Source organism: Rhinopithecus bieti, unplaced genomic scaffold (genome assembly GCF_001698545.2).
Source record: "Rhinopithecus bieti isolate Rb0 unplaced genomic scaffold, ASM169854v2 scaffold_7580, whole genome shotgun sequence".
In the NCBI taxonomy this organism is placed as follows: Eukaryota; Metazoa; Chordata; class Mammalia; order Primates; family Cercopithecidae; genus Rhinopithecus; species Rhinopithecus bieti.
The window spans coordinates 1-25,688 of record NW_016805470.1 but is presented as its reverse complement, the minus strand read 5'-3'; the positions used below and the strand labels follow the sequence as shown (position 1 = coordinate 25,688).

Here is a 25,688-nt window from a genome sequence, read left to right as displayed (position 1 = left end):
TCTGGCCCAGCCCTTTAGTTCCACGAATGAGGAAACTGATAGATTGAGTGATTTGCCCGGGTACAGAGCCAGAGCTCACCTGCTGCCTCCAAAGAGTGCTTCTGTCTCAGGCTGGCCGAGTCTCTTCTTTATGCAACAGGCACTCACTGAGAACCCACTGTGTGCCAGACTCCACGCCGGATGTTGTGCAAACGGCAGTGAATGAAACAGCCAATAGCTCTTCCTCCACCAAGCTTACATTTTCTTCCATTCTAATGAGGAGAAATTCATCCAGGGGATGGAGAGTGTAAATCATGTTTTTCTTTATTTAATCTTCAGAAACATCACACAGGGAAGATTCCTGGGAGGCACAGATTCACTCTTCAGTCTGATGGCCTGGCGGGAGGAGATGCCAACAAGTTTGGTGTTTGCTGTGGGTCTATTTGAAGCCTTGTGTGATTTAAGGACTGAGTCACACAGTCACTGTGGGCTCTGAGCAGAGCTGGGTCATCTCAGAATATCCCTCACCTCAGGAGAGAGGTCATACATATGGCTGGCTCAGGGGTGCCCAATTTAAGGCAGCAATAAAACCTATTTGGGGTTTCCAGCCAGAGGCCCAGAATCCTCATCCTACCTCCTGAATCCTGACATTTCAACATGGGAAAGACCTTCAGGCTTTCGGCCCAACTCCCCTTTACAGATGGGGGACTTAAGCCAAGAGATGACAGGGGCCTTGTCCACAGTCACAGGGCCAGTTATTGATGGAATCAAAGCTAGAGTCCAGGTCCAGATCAAGGCAGTCTCCTTCCTTCCCTAGCATTTGTTAAGACACTGTCTTCATAGAAGAACCTGGTGCATCACAGGTGCTAAATAAAAGCTCCTCAGACAGAACCATGGATCAGGGAGCCAGGATTTCTTTTTTCATCCATTTCCCAAAGGTTCAGCATGCACCTCACATTCAGACACTAAAACCCACTGGTGGTTGGAAAACTTCCTCCAAACATAAGCCCTATCATTCCATATTGAGATTCCACGTCAGGACATAGAACTGCTCCACTCTTTAACAGCTGCAGAATACTCCAATTTATGGAAATACCAAAATTTATTTCACAGCATTCTGTTGGTGGATACGTAAGTTGTTCCCAAACTTGAGCTACTAACAATCCTACAGTGGATGGCTTTGTACATGTATCACCCTACTCAGGTGGGAGACACCCACTGGAAGTGACATTGCTAAGTTAGAGGGTGTGTGTGTTTTCATATATGAGAATATTGTCTAATTTCCCTCCTAGATAGTGTAGCAACAGGGCTTCCCACAACCCTTGAACATAGATATGGAAGCGGCTTTATCCTGATTGTGCAGATAATATAGGCAAAGACACTGAAGTTTCCAGATGGTGCCTCCCCTGCCCAGGCAATCACAGCCAGAAAGTAGCTCAGGTGTGACTCAGATCTGCTAACTCCTAGTAGGGTGCTCACCCCTCTTTGCCATGCTCTTAGCCTAAATGACGCCCTGGATGACAAAGGAGGGAGGCAGGGAAGGGGGCCAGGGAGCTACGGTTGTGCCAAAGTCTCCTTATAACCAGCGCTATGAGGGAGGAGCCATTTGTTGCCTCCTTTAAAGATGAGGACACTGAGGCTCAGAGAGGAGACCTGAGTGGTGAGCAGGTCAGGGAGCCAAGGTTTCCTCCCCACCAGCCTGACTCACCGCCCTTGTCTCTGCAGTACTCACTCAGCTCTGGCTTTTCAAGTGTGGAGAAATGCTCCAACCTTCTCTTTCCAAACTCTGGCATTGTTCAGTTCTATAGCAAAAAGCATTAAAAACAAAACCGAGGCTGGGTGCAGTGGCTCATGCCTGTAATCCCAGCACTTTGGGAGGCCAAGGCCGGTGGATCACCTGAGGTCAGGAGTTTGAGACCAGCCTGACCAACATGGAGAAACCCCGTTTTTACTAAAGGTACAAAATTAGCCAGGCATGATGGCACATGCCTGTAATCCCAGCTACTGGGGAGGCTGAGGCAGGAGAATCGCTTGAACCCGGAAGGTGGAGGTTGCAGTGAGCCGAGATCGCAGCATTGCACTCCCGCCTGGGCAACAAGAGTGAAACTCTGTCAGTCAAACAAACAAACAAACAAGCAGACAAACAAAATGAAAAAAATAAAAAAGCCCTGAAGGGGTAAGAGGGGCTAGCTTTACACTGCCATCAGAAAGATCCTGCATGTGTCTCATGTATCAAGCCTGTTCCTAAAGGACGGGTCTCAGCACACATGAAGCATTTAGGACTCTCCCCCCGTGTTGTGCTGCTTCTCCTTCACTGAGCAGCATCTACGGAGCAGAGTCGGGCCTCCTGCAGCCCAGCAGAGCACGTGCCCACCCCTTGTTGGTGCTAAGGACTAAGGATGAGGAGATGACGTATTTCCTACGGGGTGCGTGGGGCCCATAGGAGCGAGTTTCCATGCTCCCCTCGGGCTGTCAGGAGCCCACAGTGTTTTATGGCTACAGGGTATCTGGGCCTGGACACCCAGGAGGGAGGCTTCTCACTAGAATTGCATGAAGTCAAGAATCTCGAAGGCATAATTAAGAGTGCGGTCAGTGTTGGGGCTCAAGAATTCAGGGCACTTGCTCTGTTGATGGACAGGAGTGCTTGGTGGGACACAGAAGGTGCCCACTGGGACACATGGAGGACAAGGAGGCAGTGCCTTCATTTCTCTCAGCCTCAGTTTCCTCATCTATAAAATGGTGATCATCACGACTCCTTTAGGAGAGGGGATAGGATTTGAGGTTCTCTCTGTAAATCACCTAGCACATTCTAAGCATCCCCAAATTGAGGTGCTATTTCAAGGTTGTGTGATCTTAGGCCAGTCTTGCCTTCCCTTGAGTCCTCAGTTTCTCCATCTGTGTGATGCTGATAATCATGGCCCCCACTCTAGGTTCTGTGAGGATTGGAGAGGATGTGCACAAACCCCTAATGGTGGTAGTGTTCAGGTGATTACCCAACTCCCACAGAACAGTGGTTAGGACAGCATGGGCAGGATCCCAACTGCCTGGACCACTTCCCAGCTCTGCCACTTTCTAACTTTGCGGCCTGGGACAAGGCAACCACCACCGTGGGCCTTGGTGTCCTCGCCTGTTGATGATAACACTGACATCACAGACTGGGGGCAGAGCTGAAGGAGTCAAATCATGTAACATGCTCAGAGAAGCACCTGGAGTCAGTAAATGTTCCATAAATGTGAGCTGTGTGATGCTGAAGCCATGACACTTCAGATGGGTCAGTGCTCCTCCAGGCCTCAAGGATACATGGGGTTTGCGGTGGAGTCTGGTAGCTTTCAATCTTGGCCACCCATTAGAATCACCTGGGAAATTTTGACAAAAATTCTTACAAACCTGGACTCAGGATCCACCCTAAAAATGCCAGTTTAATTGGTCTGACATGGGCCTGGACATCTGAACTCTTCATGACTCCAGAAGATTCTCATACGCAGTCCCCTGGCAAAGGTCATGCCCCCTGGGGTCGGGGCTTTGAGAACAGCTTTTCTGGGGGTGGGTGCTTCAGAAAAAAATGTGGTGGAAACATCTCAGGAGGCCTCAGTGCCCTGGCCAAGACCCCTCCCACAGTACAGGCCTCAGGACCCAAGATAGAGTTTCCGGATAAAGCCCTGCTCAGATCCAGCCTCAGTGCTAGAGGACTTTCCATCGTGAAAACATTTGTATCTAAAAAAGCACTGAAATCCCAGTACTCCTCAGCCCCAAAAGCCTCCCTGCCTCAAAACACCAAGATGTCACAGCAGGGCAGGGCCAAGATGGCTGACTGGAAGCAGTAGTAATCGGAGGCTCCCATGGAAAAGAACCAAAAAAGTGAGCAAATCCCGCAACACTAACCGAAGTATCCAAGTTCTGACATTAGAATTGACTAGGCAGCTGGCCAGACCCACGGAGAGGAAGAGCAGTGTGGTGCAGCGGCCCACCTGAGAACTGTGGGGCAGGGAAGCCCCCATCCCCCAGTCAAGGGAGGCCGTGAGTGAGCGTGCTACCTAGCCTGTGAAGCCGAGCTTTATCCACATAGCTGTGCAACCCACGGATTGGAAGATCCCACTCGTGAGCCCACGCCACTGGGGCCTAGGGTCCCAACCACAGAGCCATGCAGATTCTCAACAGTCATTTAGCTAGAATCTCCTTAAGGCTGCGGAGATCCCAGGGGAAGGGGCGGCCAGGACCACAGCTGTGGCTGCCTGCTGTCTAAGCCAGCTGAGCTCCTCCGGGGATGGGCGGCAGCCAGCACTGGGACTGATCGTTGCCTAACACGCTAAGTTCCCGGGGAAAGGGAAAGGTGGCAGCCATCTCTATAGCTCCAGGCCACGGTTTTCCCCTACTGGCGCCAGGAAAGTTGGATGGCTTGTTTCCAAGAAGTATCCCCCACAGCCCAACACATCAGCTGTGGCAGACTGTGGCCAGAGTGCCTCTTCAGGACGGACCCATCCCTCCTCACTGGGTGGGGCCTCCCTGCAGGAACTCCAGCAACTCCAGAGCGGGGCTCAGGGACAGAACTCTGATCTCCCTGGGCCTGAGCCCCTATGGGGAGGGGTGGCCACAGTTTTAGTCCGGCAGACTTAGTTTTTCCTCCTGCTAGTTCTGAGAAATCTGGGCAGCCCAGATAAGTGGGTTACCCCCCACTGAAGCACACCCACTCACCAAGGGACAGTCAAAGTACTTCATTAAATGGGTCCTGCTCCCCGTGCCACGGGGTCTTGATCCCCGTGCCAGGATCAAATTCACACATAACAATATTAAGCTTAAATGTAAATGGGCTAAATGCCCCAATTAAAAGACACAGACAGGCAAATTGGATCAAGAGTCAAGCCGCATTGGTGTGCGGTATTTAGGAGACTCATCTCATATGCAAAGACACACATAGGCTCAAAATAAAGGGATGAAGGAAAATTTACCAGGCAAATGGAAAGCAAAAAAAAGGCGGGGGTTGTAATCCTACTCCCGGACAAAAGAAACTTTAAACCAACAAAGATCGAAAAAGACAAAGAAGGGCATTACATAATGGTAAAGGGATCAATTCAACTAACTACCCTAAATATATGTGTCCCCAATACAGGAGCACCCAGATTCATAAAACGAGTTCTTAGAGACTTACAAAAAGGCTTAGACTCCCACACAATAATAGTGGGAGACTTTAACACCCTATTGTCAATATTAGATCAATGAGACAAAAAATTAATAATGATATTCAGGGCTTGAACTCAGTTCTGGATCAAGTGGACCTAATAAACACCTACAGACCTCTCCACCCCAAATCAACAGAAAATACATTCTTCTCAGTGCCACAAGACACTTATTCTAAAATCAACCACACAATTGGAAGTAAAGCACGCCTCAGCAAATGCAAAAGAATGGAAATCACAGCAGACAGTTTATCAGACCACAGTTCAATCAAATTAGAATTCAGAATTAAGAAACTCACTCAAAACCACACAACTACATGGAAATTGAACAGCCTGCTCCTGAATGACTCCTGGGTAAATAATGAAATTAGGGCAGAAATTAAGAAGTTATTTGAAACCAAAGAGAAAACATACGAGTATCTCTGGGACACATCTAAAGCAGTGTGTAGAGGGAAATTTATAGCACTAAATGCCCACATCAGAGAGCTAGAAAGATCTGAAATCAACTCCCTAACATCACAATTAAAAGAACCAGAGAAGCAAGAGCAAACACATTCAAAAGCTAGCAGAAGACAAGAAATGACTAAGATCAGAGCCAAACTGAAGGAGATAGAGACACAAAAAACCCTTCAAAAAAGTCAATGAATCCAGGAGCTGGTTTTTTGAAGAAATTAACAAATAGACCACTATCTAGACTAATAAAGAAGAAAAGAGAGAAGAATCAAATAGACACAATAAAAAAAGATAAAGGGGATATAACCACTGACCCCATGGAAACACAAACTACCATCAGAAAATACTATGAACACCTCTATGCAAATAAACTAGAAAATCTAGAAGAAGTGGATAAATTCCTGGACACATACACCCTCCCAAGACTAAATCAAGAAGTTGAGTCCCTGAATAGACCAATAACAAGTTTTGAAATTGAGGCAGTAATTAAAAGCCTACCAACCAAAAAAAGCCCAAGACCAGACGGATTCACAGCCAAATTCTACCAGAGGTACAAAGAGGAGATGGAACCATTCCTTTTGAAACTATTCCAAATACTGGAAAAAGAGGGACACCTTCCTGACTCATTTTATGAGGCCAGCATCATCCTAATACCAAAGCCTGGAAGAGACACAACAAAAAAATAAAACATCAGGCCAGTATCCCTGATAAACATCAATGTGAAAATCCTCAATAAAATACTGGCAAACTGAATCCCACAGCACATCAAAAAGTTTATCCACCACAATCAAGTTGGCTTCATCCCTGAGATGCAAGGCTGGTTCAACATATGCAAATCAGTAAACGTAATCCATTACATAAACAGAACCAATGACAAAAACCACATGATTATCTTAATAGATGCAGAAAAGGCCTTCAAAACAATTCAACACTGCTTCATGCTAAAAACTCTCAATAAACTAGGTATTGATGGAACATATCTCCAAATAAAAAGAACTACTTATGACAAACCCACAACCAATATCATAATGAATGTGCAAAAGCTGGAAACATTCCCCTTGAAAACCAGCACAAGACAAGGATGCCCTCTCTCACCATTTCTATTCAACACAGTATTGGAAGTGCTGGCCAGAGCAATCAAGCAAGAGAAGGAAATAAGGAGTATTCAAATAGGAAGAGAGGAAGTCAAATTGTCTTTGTTTGCAGATGACATGATCCTATATTTAGAATGCCCCATCATTTCAGCCCAAAACTCCTTAAGCTGATAAGCAACTTCAGCAAAGTCTCAGGATACAAAATCAATGTGCAAAATCACAAGCATTCTTATACACCAACAACAGACAAGCAGAGAGCCAAATCATGAATGAACTCCCATTCACAATTGGTACAAAGATAATAAAATACCTAGGAATACAACTTACAAGGGATTTGAAGGACCTCTTCAAGGAGAACTACAAACAACTGCTTCAAGGAAGTAAGAGAGGACACAAACAAATGGAAAAGCATTCCATGCTCATGTATAGGAAGGATGAATATCATGAAAATGGCCATATTGCCCAAAGTAATTTATAGATTCAATGCTATTCCCATCAAATTACCATTGACATTCTTCACAGAATTAGAAAAAACTACATTAAATTGTATATTGTACCAAAAAAAGAAGCCAGTATAGCCAAGACAATCCTAAGCAAAAAGAACAAAATTGGAGGCATCACGCTACCTGACTTCAAACTATATTATGAGGCTACAGTAACCGAAACAGCATGGTACTGGTACCAAAACAGACATACAGATCAATGGAATAGAGCAGAGACCTCGGAAATAACACTGTACATTTACAACAATCTGATCTTCAACAAGCCTGAGAAAAACAAGCAATGGGGAAAGGATTCCCTATTTAATAAATGGGGCTGGGAAAACTGGCTAGCCATATACAGAAAACTGAAACTGGACTCCTTCCTTACACCTTATACAAAAATTAACTCAAGATGGATTAAAGACTTAAATGCAAAACCCAAAACCATAAAAACCCTAGAAGAAAACCTAGGCAATACCATTCAGGCATAGGCATGGGCAAAGACTTCATGACGAAAATGCCAAAAGCAATTGCAACAAAAGCGTAAGTTGACAAATGGGGTCTAATTAAACTAAAGAGATTCTGCACAGGAATAGAAACTATCATCAGAGTGAACAAGCAACCCACAGAATGGGAGAAAATTTTTGCAATCTACCCATCTGACAAAGATCTAGTATCCAGAATCTACAAAGAATGTAAACAAATTCACAAGAAAAAAACAAACAACCCCATCAGAAAGTATGCAAAGGATTTGAACAGACACTTCTCAAAAGAAGACATTTATGTGGCCAACAAACATATGAAAAAAAGCTCAACATCACTGATCAATAGAGAAATGAAAATCAAACCCACAATGAGATAACACCTCATGCCAGTCAGAATGACGATTATTAAAAAGTTAGGAAACAATAGATGCTGGTGAGGCTGTGGAGAAATAGGAACTCTTTTACATTCTTGGTGGGAATGTAAACTAGTTCAACGATTGTGGAAGACAATGTGGTGGTGATTCCTCAAGGATCTAGAACCAGAGATACCATCATTACTGGGTATGTACCCAAAGGAATATTACTCATTCTACTATAAAGACACATGCACATGTATGTTTATTGCAGCACTATTTACAATAGCAAAGACATGAAACCAACCTGAACGCCCATAAATGATAGACTGGACAAAGAAAATGTGGTACATATACACCATGGAATACTATGCTGCCATAAAAAAGAATGAGTTCATGTCCTTTGCAGGGTCATGGGTGAAGCTGGAAGCTATCATCCTCAGCAAACTAACACAGGGACAGAAAACCAAACACCACATGTTTTCACTCATAAGTGGGAGTTGAACAATGCGAACACATGGACACGGGGAGGGGAACAACACACACCGGGGCCAATCAGGGGGTGGGGGATGAGGGGAGGGAGAGCCTTAGGACAAACAGCTAATGCATGCAGGGCTTAAAATCTAGATGTCAGGTTGATAGGTACAGCAAACCCCCAGGAAACACATATACCTATATAACAAACCTACACATTCTGCACTGTATCCCAGAACTTAAAGTAAAATAATAATAATAAAAAGATGTCACAGAGGTCTCTGTTCCCTCCTCCTTCCAAAATGCTTCCAGCTTTACCTATGATCTTACTTGTTTTTTGAAAGCCAATTATCCAGACTTGGTGGTTTTTGCTTCTATTATCATTTGAGTTTTTCATGAGCTGCAGGGAGCAGGATTTGAGCCTTTTCTTGGTGTTTCTACTCCTCTATGTTCTGCTGCCTAAAGAATAAATGTGTAGATTCAGAAGCAGTAATGACCAGACCTCCTGATAACAGCCACAGGGCTCATTTATTAAGCATCTGCTACATACCAGGCTCTGTGCTTGCATTCATCCTCCCTCATCTTACCAGGGTGGGATTTTTATTCACTTTTGGCCCTTTGCCAGCTGGGGTCCCCTCAGACCCTGGTCCTATAAGGGACTCACACGAGGACCCCCTCGAGGCAATGAAGGGAGGATTAAAGAGCTGAGAGGTACAGAGGGAGCAGCCAGCTCCTGAGAAGCCCTCAACAAATGGGAAATGATTGCAGACTCTCAGCCCTCTAGGGATGCCCAATGCTGCTGTTGTCTTGAAGACTTGACTTCTTCAAGTGACACCCTTCTTACTGTGCCCATAAACTGTTTGCATGTGGTTGGGAGCAAATTAATATTTACAAATGCAAGTATGCCTAACACATGTTTCCTGGTGACTGCTATAGGAGGTGTAGGGTAATAATTAGCAATCTGGAGACACGTTTAGGACTCATCTACAGGGAGAAACTACCCTCATTTTTCTGATTCTCCAGTTTGTGTGCTTTCAGGACCCAGGATAGATTTCTGCCTGTTGGGGTGGCCTGGATCTTTGTCTCTTGTAACGGATTAACGATGAAGAAATCACCTGCCTTTGGCTTTCTTAGTACTCAGTGATCATTGTTTTTGACCCCAAACTGGCCCAACTGAAGACCTAGATTCCAAAAAACCTTCCCTCTTTTCAAATTTGGGACTTGTCACAGATTAGACCTGCTAACCAAAAATAAAATAAAATAAAATAATGATTGATAGGAAGGCCAAAGGAAATAGCATTTATTTGTGAATTAAAGAGTTGCAATTTGGGAGCCCCGAGTCATGGCAGCCCTGAATAGTGCCCCATAGGGCAATGCAGGAAAGGTTTTTTACAGGGGACTTTCATAAAAGGTTATTTTTGAAAACAGTTCATTGGCTGGCAGAAATGCTAAACTGCAAACTCGTATTCTTTGGTTACTTAATTAGGACACTCCAGGATGAGAGTGATCAAAATCCCATGTACCTTGACTTCAGTGCGTTGTTATCCAGGTCTACAGCAACATCCTGTGGCTTGACCTTTAGCAGGTGTGAGTGCAATGCTCTTACAAACGCTTGACTCCATGTTAAAGTTTTAGTCTTAACTACTTCATTTTCTTTCAAAAACTCTACTGGAATATTATGAAAAGAATGAAAAATATGAAATAAATTCATAAATACACAAAGAGACAGCTCTGGGTGTATATAAAGTCTGGGTTAAAGACAGATCTGTGTTTATTTTTATGAAGCATCTTCTGACTGATCAAAAGCAAAACTTTTCCCATAGCCTCATTTAATCCTTGTTGCACCCCGGGAAGAAAAAATACTGCTGTCCCATTTTGCAGATGAGGAGCTGGGTATGCCAGGCCACCCCTCTCATGGGCTGAACAGCCTGGTTGCAGGTCTCACGGTGGCACCACTTTGCCATTGTTCCCTACTTTGACTTCTGTAAACACCGTCTCTGAGGTTGGTGAGCTCTCCTGGGGAAACAGGGTAGGACCAGTTAATACACAAAGGGAGACCAATCAGTAACTTTGTTCCTGTGCCCAGGTTGGTGGAAGTCACCCTGTGTGGAGAGGAGGACTTTGAACTCAGGCCTGGACCTCCCTCTGGGACCTTCCCCTATACTGTCTGACCTGGGGCTGGTCCTCACCTCTTCCAACCTTTGCATCCTGCTACGTAAAATGAGAATAAGAACACCGTCCTCTCCACATTATTAGAAGGATTAAAATTAATGTATCTGAAGGTTCTTAACAGTGTCACACACTCATCATTAGTGATCATCATCTCAGTCATGTCTCTTGTTTATCGATGCTCCTTTTGTAGCCAAACCCTCTGCCCCCGTGGTATCAGGCCCTGCGGCGAGGGCCACACCTGAGCACACAGTGAGCTTCACCTGCGAGTCCCACGGCTTCTCCCCCAGAGACATCACCCTGAAATGGTTCAAAAATGGGAAGGAGCTCTCAGACTTCCAGACCAACGTGGACCCCGCAGGACAGAGTGTGGCCTACAGCATCCGCAGCACAGTCAGGGTGGTTCTGGCCCCCTGGGACGTTCGCTCTCAGGTCACGTGTGAGGTGGCCCACGTCACTTTGAAGGGGGACCCTCTTCGTGGGACTGCAAACTTGTCTGAGGCCATCCGAGGTAGAGGATCCTCACACCCAGCCCAAGCCCACATCTGGCTGCCATACCCACTCCCCTCTCCCCAGGCTATTGCTCCAGAGTTTGAATGGCCCGGAATCTATTCCCTAATTGTGCTGCCCACCTCCCATGCACCTAGGTGTGCTGGTCACTTACTACCATTTTATTGGCAGCAGTCATGGGACCAAGGGGACCGGTGACCTTGGCACTTGGTCACGTGCCAAGCTCTCCACTAGAGAGCTTAATTTATCTCACCAAGAACAACTACCATTAGTGAGCACCTACTATGAGCCAAGCCCCTACGTCCTTGGTGGTTGTACTGATTTTGTTACAGTTACGACATTCCAACTGCATGCCAGGGGTTGTACTTGTAGATTTCACTCAATCTTACAGTAGGAGCTACCAGTCCTATNGTGTGCTGGTCACTTACTACCATTTTATTGGCAGCAGTCATGGGACCAAGGGGACCGGTGACCTTGGCACTTGGTCACGTGCCAAGCTCTCCACTAGAGAGCTTAATTTATCTCACCAAGAACAACTACCATTAGTGAGCACCTACTATGAGCCAAGCCCCTACGTCCTTGGTGGTTGTACTGATTTTGTTACAGTTACGACATTCCAACTGCATGCCAGGGGTTGTACTTGTAGATTTCACTCAATCTTACCCCAGTAGGAGCTACCAGTCCTATGGCACCTACTGTGTGCCAGGCATTGTGCTTTGTAATTTCACTCATATGCAAAGAGCGCCCTCAATGTCTGAGCACCTGCTGCCTGCCTAGCACTGTCCTGGTGAGGCCCTCGCCGTGGTGGTGGGAGCTACATTATGGAGCCCTCCCTGTGATCTGTCTGTGCCACAAGGTCAGAGCTTCTGCCCTGTGCTGTTTCAGTTCCACCCACCTTGGAGGTTACTCAACAGCCCATGAGGGCAGGGAACCAGGTAAACATCACCTGCCAGGTGAGGAATTTCTACCCCCAGAGACTACAGCTGACCTGGTTGGAGAATGGAAACGTGTGCCGGACAGAAATGGCCTCGACCCTTACAGAGAACAAGGATGGTACCTACAACTGGACAAGCTGGCTCCTGGTGGACACATCTGACCAAAGGGATGATGTGGTCCTCACCTGCCAGGTGAAGCATGATGGACAGCTGGCGGTCAACAAAAGCCTTGTCCTGGAGGTCTCAGCCCACCAGAAGGACCAGAGCTCAGATGCCACCCCTGGTGAGGTTATTCAAAAATTTTAAATTTTGTCTCTTTCTTTCATGTTAAAAGTAATATCCATGCTTGTTATAAAATAAGCTAGAAGTCTATGAATACAAAGTAAAATTTTAATGTCAGCTCCATCCCCCCAAATCCCACATACCAAGAGTCACCACGAGTAAGAATTTGATGCACAAGTTAGTAGAACTTTTGACATAAATATATATTTAAGGAGCAAAGAGGGAGGCGGGGGAACCATCTTTTCATAGAGTCCTTTGCCTTCCCTTATTCCTTGAGAGTTGTTATGTCCCTGTTTCTCATCAACCCACCCTCGTGCTCCCTACTTTTTCTAACTTCTGCTTTGTTTCTGTTTCATCCTAAACTTTTCCATCCACATTTATGACCTCACCCCAGTCACCCCGACATCTGCTGTGTATATATTTCAGAAAGACAAATGTAGTTTAAAACTGTACCAGGCCTGCAGGTGACCATGAATGGTCACAGAACCGAACTTTTCTGTGTCCTGATTGTGATATTTGAGCAACAATAATTACAACCTCCTCTGCAAATTTATTAAGTGCAAATTTCCATTCATCTATGATCTCTGTTTTTGCTTCAATCACCCGGTGAGTCTGGAGTTTTAAAGAAGGGGAAACCAGGACTTGGGAAGTCATGGGGGATGTTGTTGAAGACCTCTTGCCTTTAGATCAGGTGATTGGTTCAAACTAATTAAAGTAAATCTGGGTCCCTGAGGGCAAGGTCAGTATCAGCCTAAAATGCAAATTTGTGCTAGTTAGAGAAACATTCCTCTTCTGCTGGGCATTGTCCCATGGACCTGAAGTTGGCCTGTATTCCCCTCTCTATGACCAAAATATGTCTTACTTCCCTCTTAGGTAATACCAAGAGGGGTCTTAACTCCAGGAGACTTTTCAGAGGCCCAGGTTCCTCCCACATACCTTATGGTGGTTAGTCTTATCTGCTGGGTCAGTGCTAAGTCACAGATTTGTTCACGTCCCTGCCTGCTGGAAGAGTAGATGTAGGAAATGGAGGGCAAACAATGTCTTCTATAATCAGAGATGTATGAAAGGCATGTGATCACGTCCACAGCTAACTCAGTCATGCGTGTACACTCAGTTGCAAATGGAGTCCATAGTTGGGTGATCTTATGACTAAAGACAGCTTTACAAAACCAGTATCATTATTATAGTTATATATATAATATATATAATATTATAATATATAATATATATTATGTTATTTCTAATTTTTAATCACTGAATTTCATAAAATTATTAAAACAATTCCCTTATATCATCTAAAATGGAGTACACATGCAAATTTTCCTCAAATTTCTATTATGACTATTTTTCTGTGCACTAAATTTGGATTTAATTCATCTTTAAATGCTTTGCAGTATTTTCCTCTGAAACACTTCGGTCTCAAGAATTTTGGGGGTGTTTTAAAATGATGAATTCAATTTCCTCAATAGTTTAGGGTTACTCATATTACTTATTTCATATTGGGAGAGTTCCGGTAAGTGGTGCTTTTGAAGAAGTTTGTGTCCATTTTATCTAAGTTGTCATATTTTGTGTGTAGAATTGTTCATAATATCTCCTTGTTATCTTTTGGTGTCTGAAGGGTCTATGGTGATATCCCCTGTTTCAACCTGATATTGAAAATATGCCATTTCTGTTTTCTTCTTCATCAGCCTTGCTATAGTTTTTTTCCCCTCATTTTATTGATCTTTTCAAAGGACCACTTTGTTTCAGTGAGCTTTTAAATTGTTTTTCTGTTTTCAGTTTATTAATTTTTTGCACTCTTCTTTGCATTAATTCCTGTCTCCTGCTTGCTTTGAGTTTATTTTGTTCTACTTTTTCTAGTTTCTTGAAGTGGTGATTTAATTGACTTGAGGCTTTTGCTCTTTTCTATGTCATTCCTTTGCCTCTGTTTATGGCTGGGGCTGGTATTGGGGGGTGGGTTCCAGGTGCCTGGCTGCAGGGCTGTCCCTCTGTCCTGAGGGCCCTAGTCAGTCTCCCTTCTTCCTCTCCCACCTTGAAATTTCTCCTATTCCTGTTCCCTGTGATGTTTCTAAGGTTCATAGTTTTACTTCTCAGGGAGGTGAAACTGCACCATCAAGACTGGATTGCATTTGCTTTTTAGTTATTCATCCACACTGGCTTGGACCAGGACCAGGGCTGCCATTTTTGGGTGCTTTCGGTTTGCCAGATGTAGCATCTTTGCTCAGGTACTAAGGCTGGATATGCATTTTAAGTTGTCTAGGCTGGCAGGTAAAGTGCAAGATGCCTTGTGATTATGTAAGTGCTGCGCCATTGGTGTGGGAGCATGGTGACAGACTGTGCACTAGGGTTAGGTGAGTGTTCTCTTTTGACTCACAGTCATTTTGCAGTTTGGCCTTCTATCTTCAAGTAATACTGAGAGCAGGGTTGTGCAGAACTTACTATTTTGTTTTCATTTTTTATTTTGATTTGGGGAGGATATTTTGTAGAGATAAGTAGCTATGCTGCTGCAATTGTACCTGGCAGCTCCTACATCAACTGAAGATCTTTAAGTGCTTTGACCCAAATGTCCACTCCCACATCTCAGGGTCCCACAACTTCCCCATCAGGGCCCTACCCCAGCATGGCAACCGTTGAAGCTGAGATTCATCCTCCTCTGTGATTCTGCTACTCTTTTAATGATGTCCAGAGCCCAACCCTCTGTTCTTTCTGCCCTCTAGTCACAAGAGATAAGAAAGTACAGTGCTGCCAAGAAGTCCTCTTGCTTTCACAGTGAACCTTAACTCATAATCAATCACTCTTAGCTTCTCAGCATCTTTCCCCCAAAAAATTGATGCCCAGTGATAGCCATTGAACAACTTAGTCCTTATAACTACCATTTCCCAATCTGTTTCAAAAGCCTGATGCCAAGGAATTTCCTGCCTGTGGTTACACCATCCCAGTTTACTGCCAGTGAAAGTTTTATCAACTGCATCACAGCCACAAGCCATGGTGCCTAGCCCCACTCACTGCCAGCCCTGGGGTCCTCATTACGAGCTGATGAGTATACAGGTTTCAAACTTATATTTTAGAGTCTGTTTTCCAGACCACTTACCAAGGTCAGTTTCTCTATAAGGCAGACTAGAGATGGATACAGGAATGCAGGAAGCTTCCTGAAGAGCTGTAGGGTCAACATGCCTCAGGAAATGGGGAGGCAGGACTGTAGGAGGAGGGAGGTGCTGAGCTATAGTGCAGGTAGGACAAAGACCCAGCTGCTCCTGGGGAGATCCCAAGAGCTGAGAGGGTTTTTTAATTGAGGAGAAAGGCGTGGCCCTCCTATTTTCAATTCAACCAATCTTTCTTGTGGGCTCCCTTAGAAGGAGGAGTGAACTTGGGCAGTGCAGCTCTCCTCAAGGGAGAAGTCCCAGAGAGCCACCCAGCCGAGAACTGCTGGCCTCTAACACCCCAGCAGCCAAAGATGCTGAGATTTCCATTTCTTCCTTAAGGACCCACCAGCACCATTTTATTTATTTAAAATACACTGTAATATCTTTAATGGTCCAAACTGCTCGTGTTAAAAATGTTGATTTTAAAAGCCCGAACTGCTCATGTTAAAAATGCAGAGTCCAAACATGTGCTTCCCCATGTGCCCAACTAACAGAAAGATTTCAGATGACACCTGCACTGGGGTGGAGGTGGCCTAGGTGACATCTGAGGCCCTTCCAAGCATGAGACCCATTTCCATGACTCACCAGGGTGTTTTCTAGCCAGATGGTTTCATTATGTCCAGCGCTCCACGGCTCCTCCAGGTTCCGAGAACACGGAGTCCTCCCCTTACTTCTGGAGCTAAACAGGGAACCTGCAACTCTCATTGTGAAGCCATCCTCAAGCCACCTGCCTACGCTTTTACAGTCATTAAAATTTCCCTGGGAAGTTGGACTTGTTTTGTTCCAAAGGATACGGTCTCATGGATCATCCTAAGGAACACTAGTGATGAGCTTCTTTAGGTTTGAATGCAAGTAACCTTGTGACCCTCCCTAAAATCCATGGGCCTCAGTTTCCCTATCAGAATGGAATGATAGTCCCTGCTCCCACAAGCTTGTGAGGGTCAAGTAAGGAACCCAGTTGCCACATGTATGAATACCTGAGTACACGCTCCCTCCACCTCTTCCCTCCAGGAGAATAAGGTGGCAACCCGGGACAGGATGAGTGAGAATGGGGAGCCTCTTTCTGTGGCTTCTGCCTTGTGCTGGAGTGAGGATAGCCAGGGCAGGATGCAGGTTCAAAGGTGGGGCATAGATGGGCCCAGACAGCCTCAGATGGGATAAGTGGAGGCGGAGGTCCCTACAATGGCCTCCCAAGTGGCCTCTCTCATAGCTCCTCCTCTTCGGTGATTTCCAGGCCCAGCATCATCTCTTACTGTGCTGCTCCTCATAGCTGTCCTCCTGGGCCCCATCTACATCCCCTGGAAGCAGAAGACCTGACTGTAAGTACAAGGAAGGGAGGACCGACCAAGGGCTATTCCAGAAGGGTAAGGCCAACAGGGAGGCCCAGCCCACATGCCATGCAGCATCAGGGTCCATGGAGTTAAGCTCCCTCCGTACCCTGGGAAGTCTTGGGGAACCCTCTAAGAGGCTCCCAACCCCCAGAAATTATGTGGGTGGTATACGATGTGGGATGCTTGAAACGTGTTCAAAGGTGTCCACAGTGCCCTAGGAGTTTCATGGAAGCAGTGATGCGTGGGTGGTTCCTTCCAGGCTCTCTGTAGATTATTTGAATGCTGGGACTCGATGGGGTCAGAGGAATCCACATTGTAGACCAATGTTGAGAAGCCCAGATGAGAAGCTCTGAAGGCTATTTGTGCTCTGACCCTCTGTGTGTCTGAGTGGAAGGAATATGGGAAAGGGCATCAGGACTTGGCAGGATGGCTGAGCACGCAGAGTTCTATCTCAGGTCTGCCTGTCCACCCATGACAGGCATCACAGGAGACCAGCCCCAGGAACATAACAGACTCTCAGGAAACATTTCTTGAATGATGAGCAGATGACTAAATGTGGATGTGTTTTCCCACAGCTCCTTCCTTCCTCCCCTGCCACGTGGGACCCTCATCTCTGCTGCCTCCTTGCTTTCTTGAGAGGCTCAGCTTGAGAGAATGAGTCAGTGAGAAGCTTCTCTAGACTTGGCTCCAAACGCCTCCCCTCCCAAGACATCTGCCTGCCCACAGGCTCCTGTTGCTCCTTCACACAGACCTTGATGCCCCAGAGCAGGGTGTTCATTCATGGTTCTGAGCAGGGGCCATGGGACTGGGCTCTGGGCACCGACTTATGACACCTCCCTAGAATGTGAGAAACACGCCATATCTAAACACACCAGGACTCCTCCCATCCATCGCCTTGGGACTGGCCATAAACCACAGACTCTCTCCAGGCTTTCAAGAGTTATCCTGTCTTCCAGATTCCTGCCTACCCCAACTCCCCAGCCTTGTCGAGGTTCTCTATTGCCTCTTGAATACAAATGCACTCCCAAAGTGGTTTTAAGAAAATAAAAATATTCTCCTTCCTCTTTGTCTAAGGGTCCTACTCCTCACACTCAGAAACAAAGAAGCTCTCCCTGCTCTCTCTGTGATGAGAACACTAGTTCTAGCATCCTGCAGGCTTCCCAGCCCTGCTGCTCATGGCGGAAATGCTGCCACAGTCCAAAAGCCTCCTTGACTCCTGGAGTCCTCCCTGATGTCTCTTTACACCCCATATTCAAATCTGCCTTCAAAATACTTATGATCACTCGTGAGATGGTAAGTGTTTAAAATGGACTCTCTTAAATGAAAAAAAAAATAAAACTGATTTGTTGTGCTTGACAATTTCTGTGGTGTAATCACCCCCAACATGGCCAGTTTCAAGCTACTAGAAGTTTAACAACTGGATTGCAAAATTCCTGAAATTTAACGGTTGGCTTTCAGGGGCCAGTCCAAGCTTGCTGCAGGACAACACTGAGTTCCATCCCTAACCTGAACACTTCTCACCTCCACCAACCCTCCCTGTCCTGGTCAGCATCATCTCTTCCGGGAACACTTCTGTAGCCTCTATTGGCTTTCATTTTTCAGCTACAGTGATTTTTGGAAAAGTCAAATTGTTGCTTCTTCCCCAACACAGCTGCATGGCTCCCTTCATCCCTCTTTCAAGCCTCTGCTTAAGGTCACTTTATTAAAGGCACCTTTTGCAAACCACCCTGTACGTAATGTCAATTCTCCCGTCTACCCTGACATTTTAATTTCTCTTATCCTGATTAATTTTTATTTAGCATGTATTACCATAAGAATTATACCGAATACAGGCAGCCTTAACTTTTCATGGAGTGCAGGATTGCAAGAATGACTGTGCATCCAGAAACCCAGGAAAGCAATCTCCACATCCAATCAGAAAAACAGTGATCATTTTGTGACCTTTATAATGTTTTGTCAAAATATCGGAAACTCTCATACTGTCAGTTACAAATGTAGAAGGCAATAAAAAATAATAAATGAATATTTATTAGTACACCGTAATTCAAAACATTGGAAACATCGAGCGTTCAAGTATTTTATTTCTTTGTAAAAATGTTTCAAGAGTAGTTGAAAGAGTGCTTACCTCCTTCTTGTACACTTCTGATATGGAGCAAGCATCCTTTCTACCTGGGTGTTTTATCACCTTCCTAAGTTTGGATTTGTTTCTAGCACCTTAGCATTTGCATTTTCAGTGTGGTGAAATCTCTGCAAAAGTTCCTTTCACGTGAAGATTTTTGCTGTTGTCACATCCTCAGGGACACCTTCACCCTATGTGTCAGCACCCCATCCCATATCTGTTAAATTCACCTTCTCTAAGTTCTACGGGCTGCCTATCTGAAGCTTCTCAAACACTACCAGGATCTACGTTGCCTCCACCAGCTATTTATGCTTCTATAACGCCACTGACATTCAATTTGAACCTTACCTCCAGCATTTTCACTGCTCATTTATTCACTTCATTTTCACTGTGGTTGTCCAATCTGTCTTTCAATTATTTGTTTCCCGAAAATGTCACGCGGGCTCATCACCAGTTACATGAGGTTGCAGTCTTGTGTGAGCCTGTGCCCCTGGCCTGTGGATTTCACAAGTGCCTCTCAGTTTTTCCCCCTATGGTGAGACAGGATAGCTAGAGGGGACTGGAGTTGGGTGCTTGCCTTCCCCAGGTAGGTTAGGCTCTGATCAAAGTCCAGCAGATTAGGCTCTGGTAAAATAGTTTCTCCTGAGAGCTGGGCTTGGTAAGAAGAAAGAGCACTCTGGTGTATTTCAAAATGGTTCACTTTCCCCTCCCCACCCCACAGGAAGCATAAGTGAATATTTCTCTCATATTCACTCTGAGGACCTAATCAAGCTCCTGGAGGTAAAACTCACCACAGTGTTGGAGTTCCCTGTGACTGGGTCCTCCTGGAATCTGTTTCTCAGACTGGCCCACGCCAAGTCTCTAGCAATTCTTCAATTACAGTGCACGTTTTCCTACCCTGGCACTGGTTCCCATGGAGGTTTTGGCTTCAGGAAGTTGTAATTATCTATATCATTTTGTCTAACTTCCAGTGTTGGAGACAGTGGTCTGTTCTGTGACCTCATTTCTCTGACAGACCTAAGAAGAGTTGTTATTTCTTATTTGCTCATCTTGTTACTTGATGTTGGCTCTAGGGACTTTTTGCAGGGGTCATCCAGGAGTTTTGGTTCCATCCTTAAAAGCTACTACAATAACAAGACCTCAAACTTTCCACACCCAGAATTTCAGTCTCTGAAGATCCAAACTCAGTCCTTAGCTACAGGGCCCCATGGATCAGGGCTGTCCAATGAGGAAGGGCCATGGGAACCCTGGCATGAAGGGAGTACCTCTGGGACAGACAGCAGGCCCAGAGCAGTCAAACTCTCTCCACTACTGTCCAAGGCTCCCAGGCGTGGGAACCCCAAAGTGAATATCAGCAACTTCCCAGGAGTGGCAACTGTGCTTGTTTCCTCTTTTACTATGAGGCTGCGCCAGTCTCGTGGCCTTTTCCTTCCACGGCAAATTCCCTCCTCAGATATCATGGCAGGTGGGGCTTCTCCTTTCCTGCAGGGCTTAGAGGCTGGGGTCTCCCCATGATAAACCTTTGAACAGAGGAGGCAATGGCCATAGCTGTCTTCCAGCCCACCTGGACAACCCTTGCCTCTTTATGCTATTGGGACTCACAGGTGAGTGCAGCCTGTTCTACCAGGGTGTATTTATATGTAATATATCCTCACCTCTCAGCCCATTTCACCCGTTTCTATAGATTTCCATTTGGGAACATTTTCTTCTCTCCCATCCCAACAGGAGACAAGATTTGGAGCACCTTTTCCATGAGCATCTGTGTAGACTCTTACTGGGATGTGCCTTTCCGAAAATCGCCATAGCGATTTTCCGAGGCCATGCTTGTACCATGACCCTGTTGCTAGTAATGACTTTGTGACTATAGGACTGGACACATGACCCACACTCATCATGTGGTGGTACCTGCACACCCCCCAGCCATTGGCCAGGATTGTTGCAATTGCATCATAAATCCTCTAGGACAGAGAGTCTGTTTTTTAAAGGTATTACCAAAACACCACCTAATAACTATAACATCTAACTTTTGGAGGACAGTCAGCAATTATTAAGGAATTTGCATATGTTAATCCATTTTATCACCATAGCAAACCTCTGAAGTTGATATGATTATTATTTCCATTTTATATTTGAGAGAACTCAAGAAGCAGAGATGTTAAATAGATTCCCTTAGGTCACACAGCTAGAACTGATAGAACTAAATTCAAATCTAGAAGTTCTGATTCCTAAGACCACAAGCTTAACCTTTGCTCTTCTCAAACATCTACTGACTCCTCACTTGTCCCACAGCCTTATCTCATTATCTGCATCTTGTGTCATGAGTGCAGGGCCATACTTGACAGAAAGAGAATTTTAGTTCATGGTTCCCCAGGCTCCTGGTTTTCTCAAAAATTCAGGCTGTATCTGTACTGCACAAAGTCAACCTAAATTTGAAATTCAATTCTCCACATGATTTCCACAACATTTTTCACTCGAATTGTATCTATGCATCTAATAGATCTTCAGTGAAGGATTGGAGTTCACAGGAAGTCATCTTGCTGCTTTAAGTAGAGATTCTGCCAAAGTATGGAAACTATTCTATCAATATTTGAGTCATATATTTCAAATTATCATTTTTGAAGGCATAATATTTTGTGACTCATCTTTCAGGTTAGCTATTACTTTCATAAAAGGAAACATTTCTCTTTCAACTATTTGTGCTTTTTACCTTAAACTATACTTCTTAAGATAGTATTTCTATTGCAACATTTTCAAACTATTTTGTGTTATAGTTTTTGCCATTGCTATATTTATACCTATTGTCATTAGTTTTTTTTTAAATTTTTTATTATACTTTAAGTTCTAGGGTACATGTGCACAACGTGCAGGTTTGTTACATATGTATACATGTGCCATATTGGTGTGCTGCACCCATTAACTCGTCATTAGGTATATCTCCTAATACTATCCCTCTTTCCTCCCCCCACTCCATGACAGGCCCTGGTGTGTGATGTTCCCCTTCCTGTGTCCAAGTGATCTCATTGTTCAATTCCCACCTATGAGTGAGAACATGCGGTGTTTGGTTTTCTGTTCTTGCGATAGTTTGCTGAGAATGATGGTTTCCAGCTGTATCCATGTCCCTACAAAGGACATGAACTCATCCTTTTTTATGGCTGCATAGTATTCCATGGTGTATATGTGCCACATTTTCTTAATCCAGTCTGTCATTGATGGACATTTGGGTTGGTTCCAAGTCTTTGCGATTGTAATTAGTGCCGCAATAAACATACATGTGCATGTGTCTTTATAGCAGCATGATTTATAATCCTTTGGGTGTATACCCGGTAATGGGATGGCTGGGTCAAATGGTATTTCTAGTTCTAGATGCTTGAGGAATCACCACACTGTTTTCCACAATGGCTGAACTAGTTTACAGTCCCACCAACAGTGTAAAAGTGTTCCTATTTCTCCACATCCTCTCCAGCACCTGTTGTTTCCTGACTTCTTAATGATCACCACTCTCTCCCTTCAAAGGAACACAGCTCCTTGCCAGCAGTGGAACAAAGCTGGATGGAGAATGACTTTGACGTGTTGAGAGAAGAAGGTTCCAGACGATCAAACTTCTCCGAGCTAAAGGAGGAAGTTTGAACTGTTAAAAGTGAAGGCCATGGAGTGTGACAACCTGTGTTCTAGTTCTAAAAGCTGGGTGATGTTGAACAAATTTATTATTGCCTGTGTGCCTCGAGTTTCCTCACCTGTAAAAAAGGTTAATAGTAGTGCTAATTTCCTGGGGCCAGACTGATGAATTAATAAGATAACTGACATAAAATGCTTGGCACAGTATCTGGAGCACAGGACATCTACAATAAACACGGCAGCTACTACCCTTCATGTCATCTAGAGACTAGTTTCTTGTTTTAAAGTGTAATTTGGCATCGATTAACATGATTCTATCATTTTTATATTCATTTCTGTGAGTGTGGAGAAGGAGGTGATGATTTCACCCTCTGTGCATCTGCCACATTGAAACAGAAATTTGGGTGGAAATGTGATGACTTTTACAATTTCATTTGACAATTACTCATGATAGGTGAAGGATTACAAGCCCAGCATGGGAAAGAGAGGCTTCTAGACAGGTCTTTCTTAGTCATAGATGATGCAGGAGAAACCATTTCTCCTACCAAGGAAGTTTTTCTGAAGCACAAGCATATCAGGGAAGCAGTGAACTCTTCCTGTACACAAATGTAATTATAGCCACAATTTTTTGGTTATAATTAAATATGAATCAAGCCTTCTGTATGGTTTATATTACTCTTACCACATCACTACAAGGTGCATGTTATAACTTCCATTTACATGTAATTAAGTTAGGGCTTAGAGAAGTCAAGTGTCTTGCTGAAAGTCACGCAGCTGGAGATTGTAAGAAAAGGAATTCATCTACAGATGGACAAGAGGCAGGGTGAAGAGGATCCAGAGGGAGTGACTGATCTCAGAATGTCAGAGGTAGACCAAGTACACCACATAAGCTGGGTCCCAGAAGTCCTGGGAAGCTGGGAGAAGGCCACTGGTGGGAAACTCAGCATGCAGTAGGAATGCATTTAAAAGCAATATTTGAGTTCCCTCTTCACCTGGCACCATGAGTATCAATAATAACCTACTGAATCTCAGGGATATATAGTCATTATCTCTTTTGATGTTCACCAAAACATGGCAGTGAGACTTATTATCCCAAGGTTAGAAGGCAAAACTGAACCTAGGTAGGCCCAGTAACTTCCCCAACTCCTTAACACATCTTCTTAGCCAGGGTATTTATTCTCCCGCCCTCCTCAGTTCCCATCTGAACACAGAGACGAATGGAATAGGTGTTCTGTGTACAGAGCAAAGAGTATTGAAATTGATGTGACTGCCCCAGGAATCTTCCCTCCAAATTCTCCCCCATAATAAGCCTATACCCTTTCCATAACCCATAATCCCCATCTCACCCCACAAAACAGATCCTTATTACCTAAGCCCACTTCCTCTCCTGGAAGAAGTCAGGAAATAATTCCTTCTTCTGGGTGCAGGCACATGAAAGTGCTAAGGGCCACCTGAGACTGAATTTGGGTGAAGTTTTGCCAGTTATATTGATAAAGGTTTGGAATAGGGAACCATTTCAAGAGCAGACCTGGTTCCTCTCCAACACTGAGCAGGTCCTGTGATCCCTCCTCCTGTCCCCAAATGAGTAGTACTTGGTTGAGGCTGGTGCAGAATGAGACCACAAGCCAACCACATCCTGGGGTCTTGAGATGGAGAGTTTAGGAAACATTTCATAACTACAGGTCCTTCTTGGCTTAACAGCCCCAAATGGCAAATCACCAAGAAGACATAAAGATGGGGTTAGGAGTCATGAGGAAGGAAATCAGACCTCAGGTGGGAAGGAAGCATTATTTCTGCTTAGCCTGTCTGATTCTCCTGAAATGGAGCGTGAGTAACTGCTTGCATTGTAGCTGCTTGCTGTGCCTGACTTCTATTTCACAATCCAGAAGCAGGTTACTGCCTCACTCCATCACAGCCACTTCCTCTTGAACTCAGGGAGGCAAGGCTTGTCTTGTCTCCTCAGAGCAGAGTCTGCGATCTTCTCAGCACAGACGTTTGGACAGAGCAGGCTCTTAAGTTCTCCAGAATGCCTGTCCCAGCCTCCTGGTCCCACCTTCCTGGTCCTTTCCTGCTGATGACACTACTGCTGGGGCACTCACAGGTGAGCATTGCCTTGGGTTAAAATCTTTTCCCTGCCCACTGAGACATGGCCTGCCCCTGGACTTCCAGGGATTCCAGACAATGACAAGGGCTGCCAAGAAAGGCCAAGGATTAGGCCTTGACTGAGAGCAGAAAATCAAGGAGGTGAGTGCTTTCTCTGTGCNTAATTAAATATGAATCAAGCCTTCTGTATGGTTTATATTACTCTTACCACATCACTACAAGGTGCATGTTATAACTTCCATTTACATGTAATTAAGTTAGGGCTTAGAGAAGTCAAGTGTCTTGCTGAAAGTCACGCAGCTGGAGATTGTAAGAAAAGGAATTCATCTACAGATGGACAAGAGGCAGGGTGAAGAGGATCCAGAGGGAGTGACTGATCTCAGAATGTCAGAGGTAGACCAAGTACACCACATAAGCTGGGTCCCAGAAGTCCTGGGAAGCTGGGAGAAGGCCACTGGTGGGAAACTCAGCATGCAGTAGGAATGCATTTAAAAGCAATATTTGAGTTCCCTCTTCACCTGGCACCATGAGTATCAATAATAACCTACTGAATCTCAGGGATATATAGTCATTATCTCTTTTGATGTTCACCAAAACATGGCAGTGAGACTTATTATCCCAAGGTTAGAAGGCAAAACTGAACCTAGGTAGGCCCAGTAACTTCCCCAACTCCTTAACACATCTTCTTAGCCAGGGTATTTATTCTCCCGCCCTCCTCAGTTCCCATCTGAACACAGAGACGAATGGAATAGGTGTTCTGTGTACAGAGCAAAGAGTATTGAAATTGATGTGACTGCCCCAGGAATCTTCCCTCCAAATTCTCCCCATAATAAGCCTATACCCTTTCCATAACCCATAATCCCCATCTCACCCCACAAAACAGATCCTTATTACCTAAGCCCACTTCCTCTCCTGGAAGAAGTCAGGAAATAATTCCTTCTTCTGGGTGCAGGCACATGAAAGTGCTAAGGGCCACCTGAGACTGAA

At 44.8% G+C, this 25,688-nt stretch overlaps 1 protein-coding gene and 1 long non-coding RNA gene across 4 annotated transcripts in view; one reads left to right on the top strand and one right to left on the bottom strand.

Annotated features, from left to right (window-relative positions):
• SIRPG (signal regulatory protein gamma) overlaps positions 1–18,452 on the top strand; it is a 56,081-nt gene extending 37,629 nt beyond the window's left edge. Inside the window, exons 4-7 of one of the 3 annotated variants that reach the window (XM_017872534.1) lie at positions 10,857–11,174; positions 12,059–12,391; positions 16,768–16,852; positions 17,440–18,452. In XM_017872534.1, the coding sequence (XP_017728023.1) occupies positions 10,857–11,174; positions 12,059–12,391; positions 16,768–16,850 (734 nt within the window). In that variant the 3' untranslated portion in view covers positions 16,851–16,852; positions 17,440–18,452. The remainder of the gene's footprint in view (positions 1–10,856; positions 11,175–12,058; positions 12,392–16,767; positions 16,853–17,439) is intronic. The other 2 variants (XM_017872533.1, XM_017872532.1) reach the window with 2 other exon arrangements.
• Positions 280–13,539, bottom strand: LOC108529975 (uncharacterized). The gene is made up of 3 exons (XR_001885733.1): positions 13,327–13,539; positions 10,018–10,162; positions 280–2,734 (listed from the first exon to the last, which is right to left on the bottom strand). It is a non-coding gene; the product is annotated as an uncharacterized LOC108529975 (long non-coding RNA).
• Positions 18,453–25,688: the final 7,236 nt, after the last annotated feature.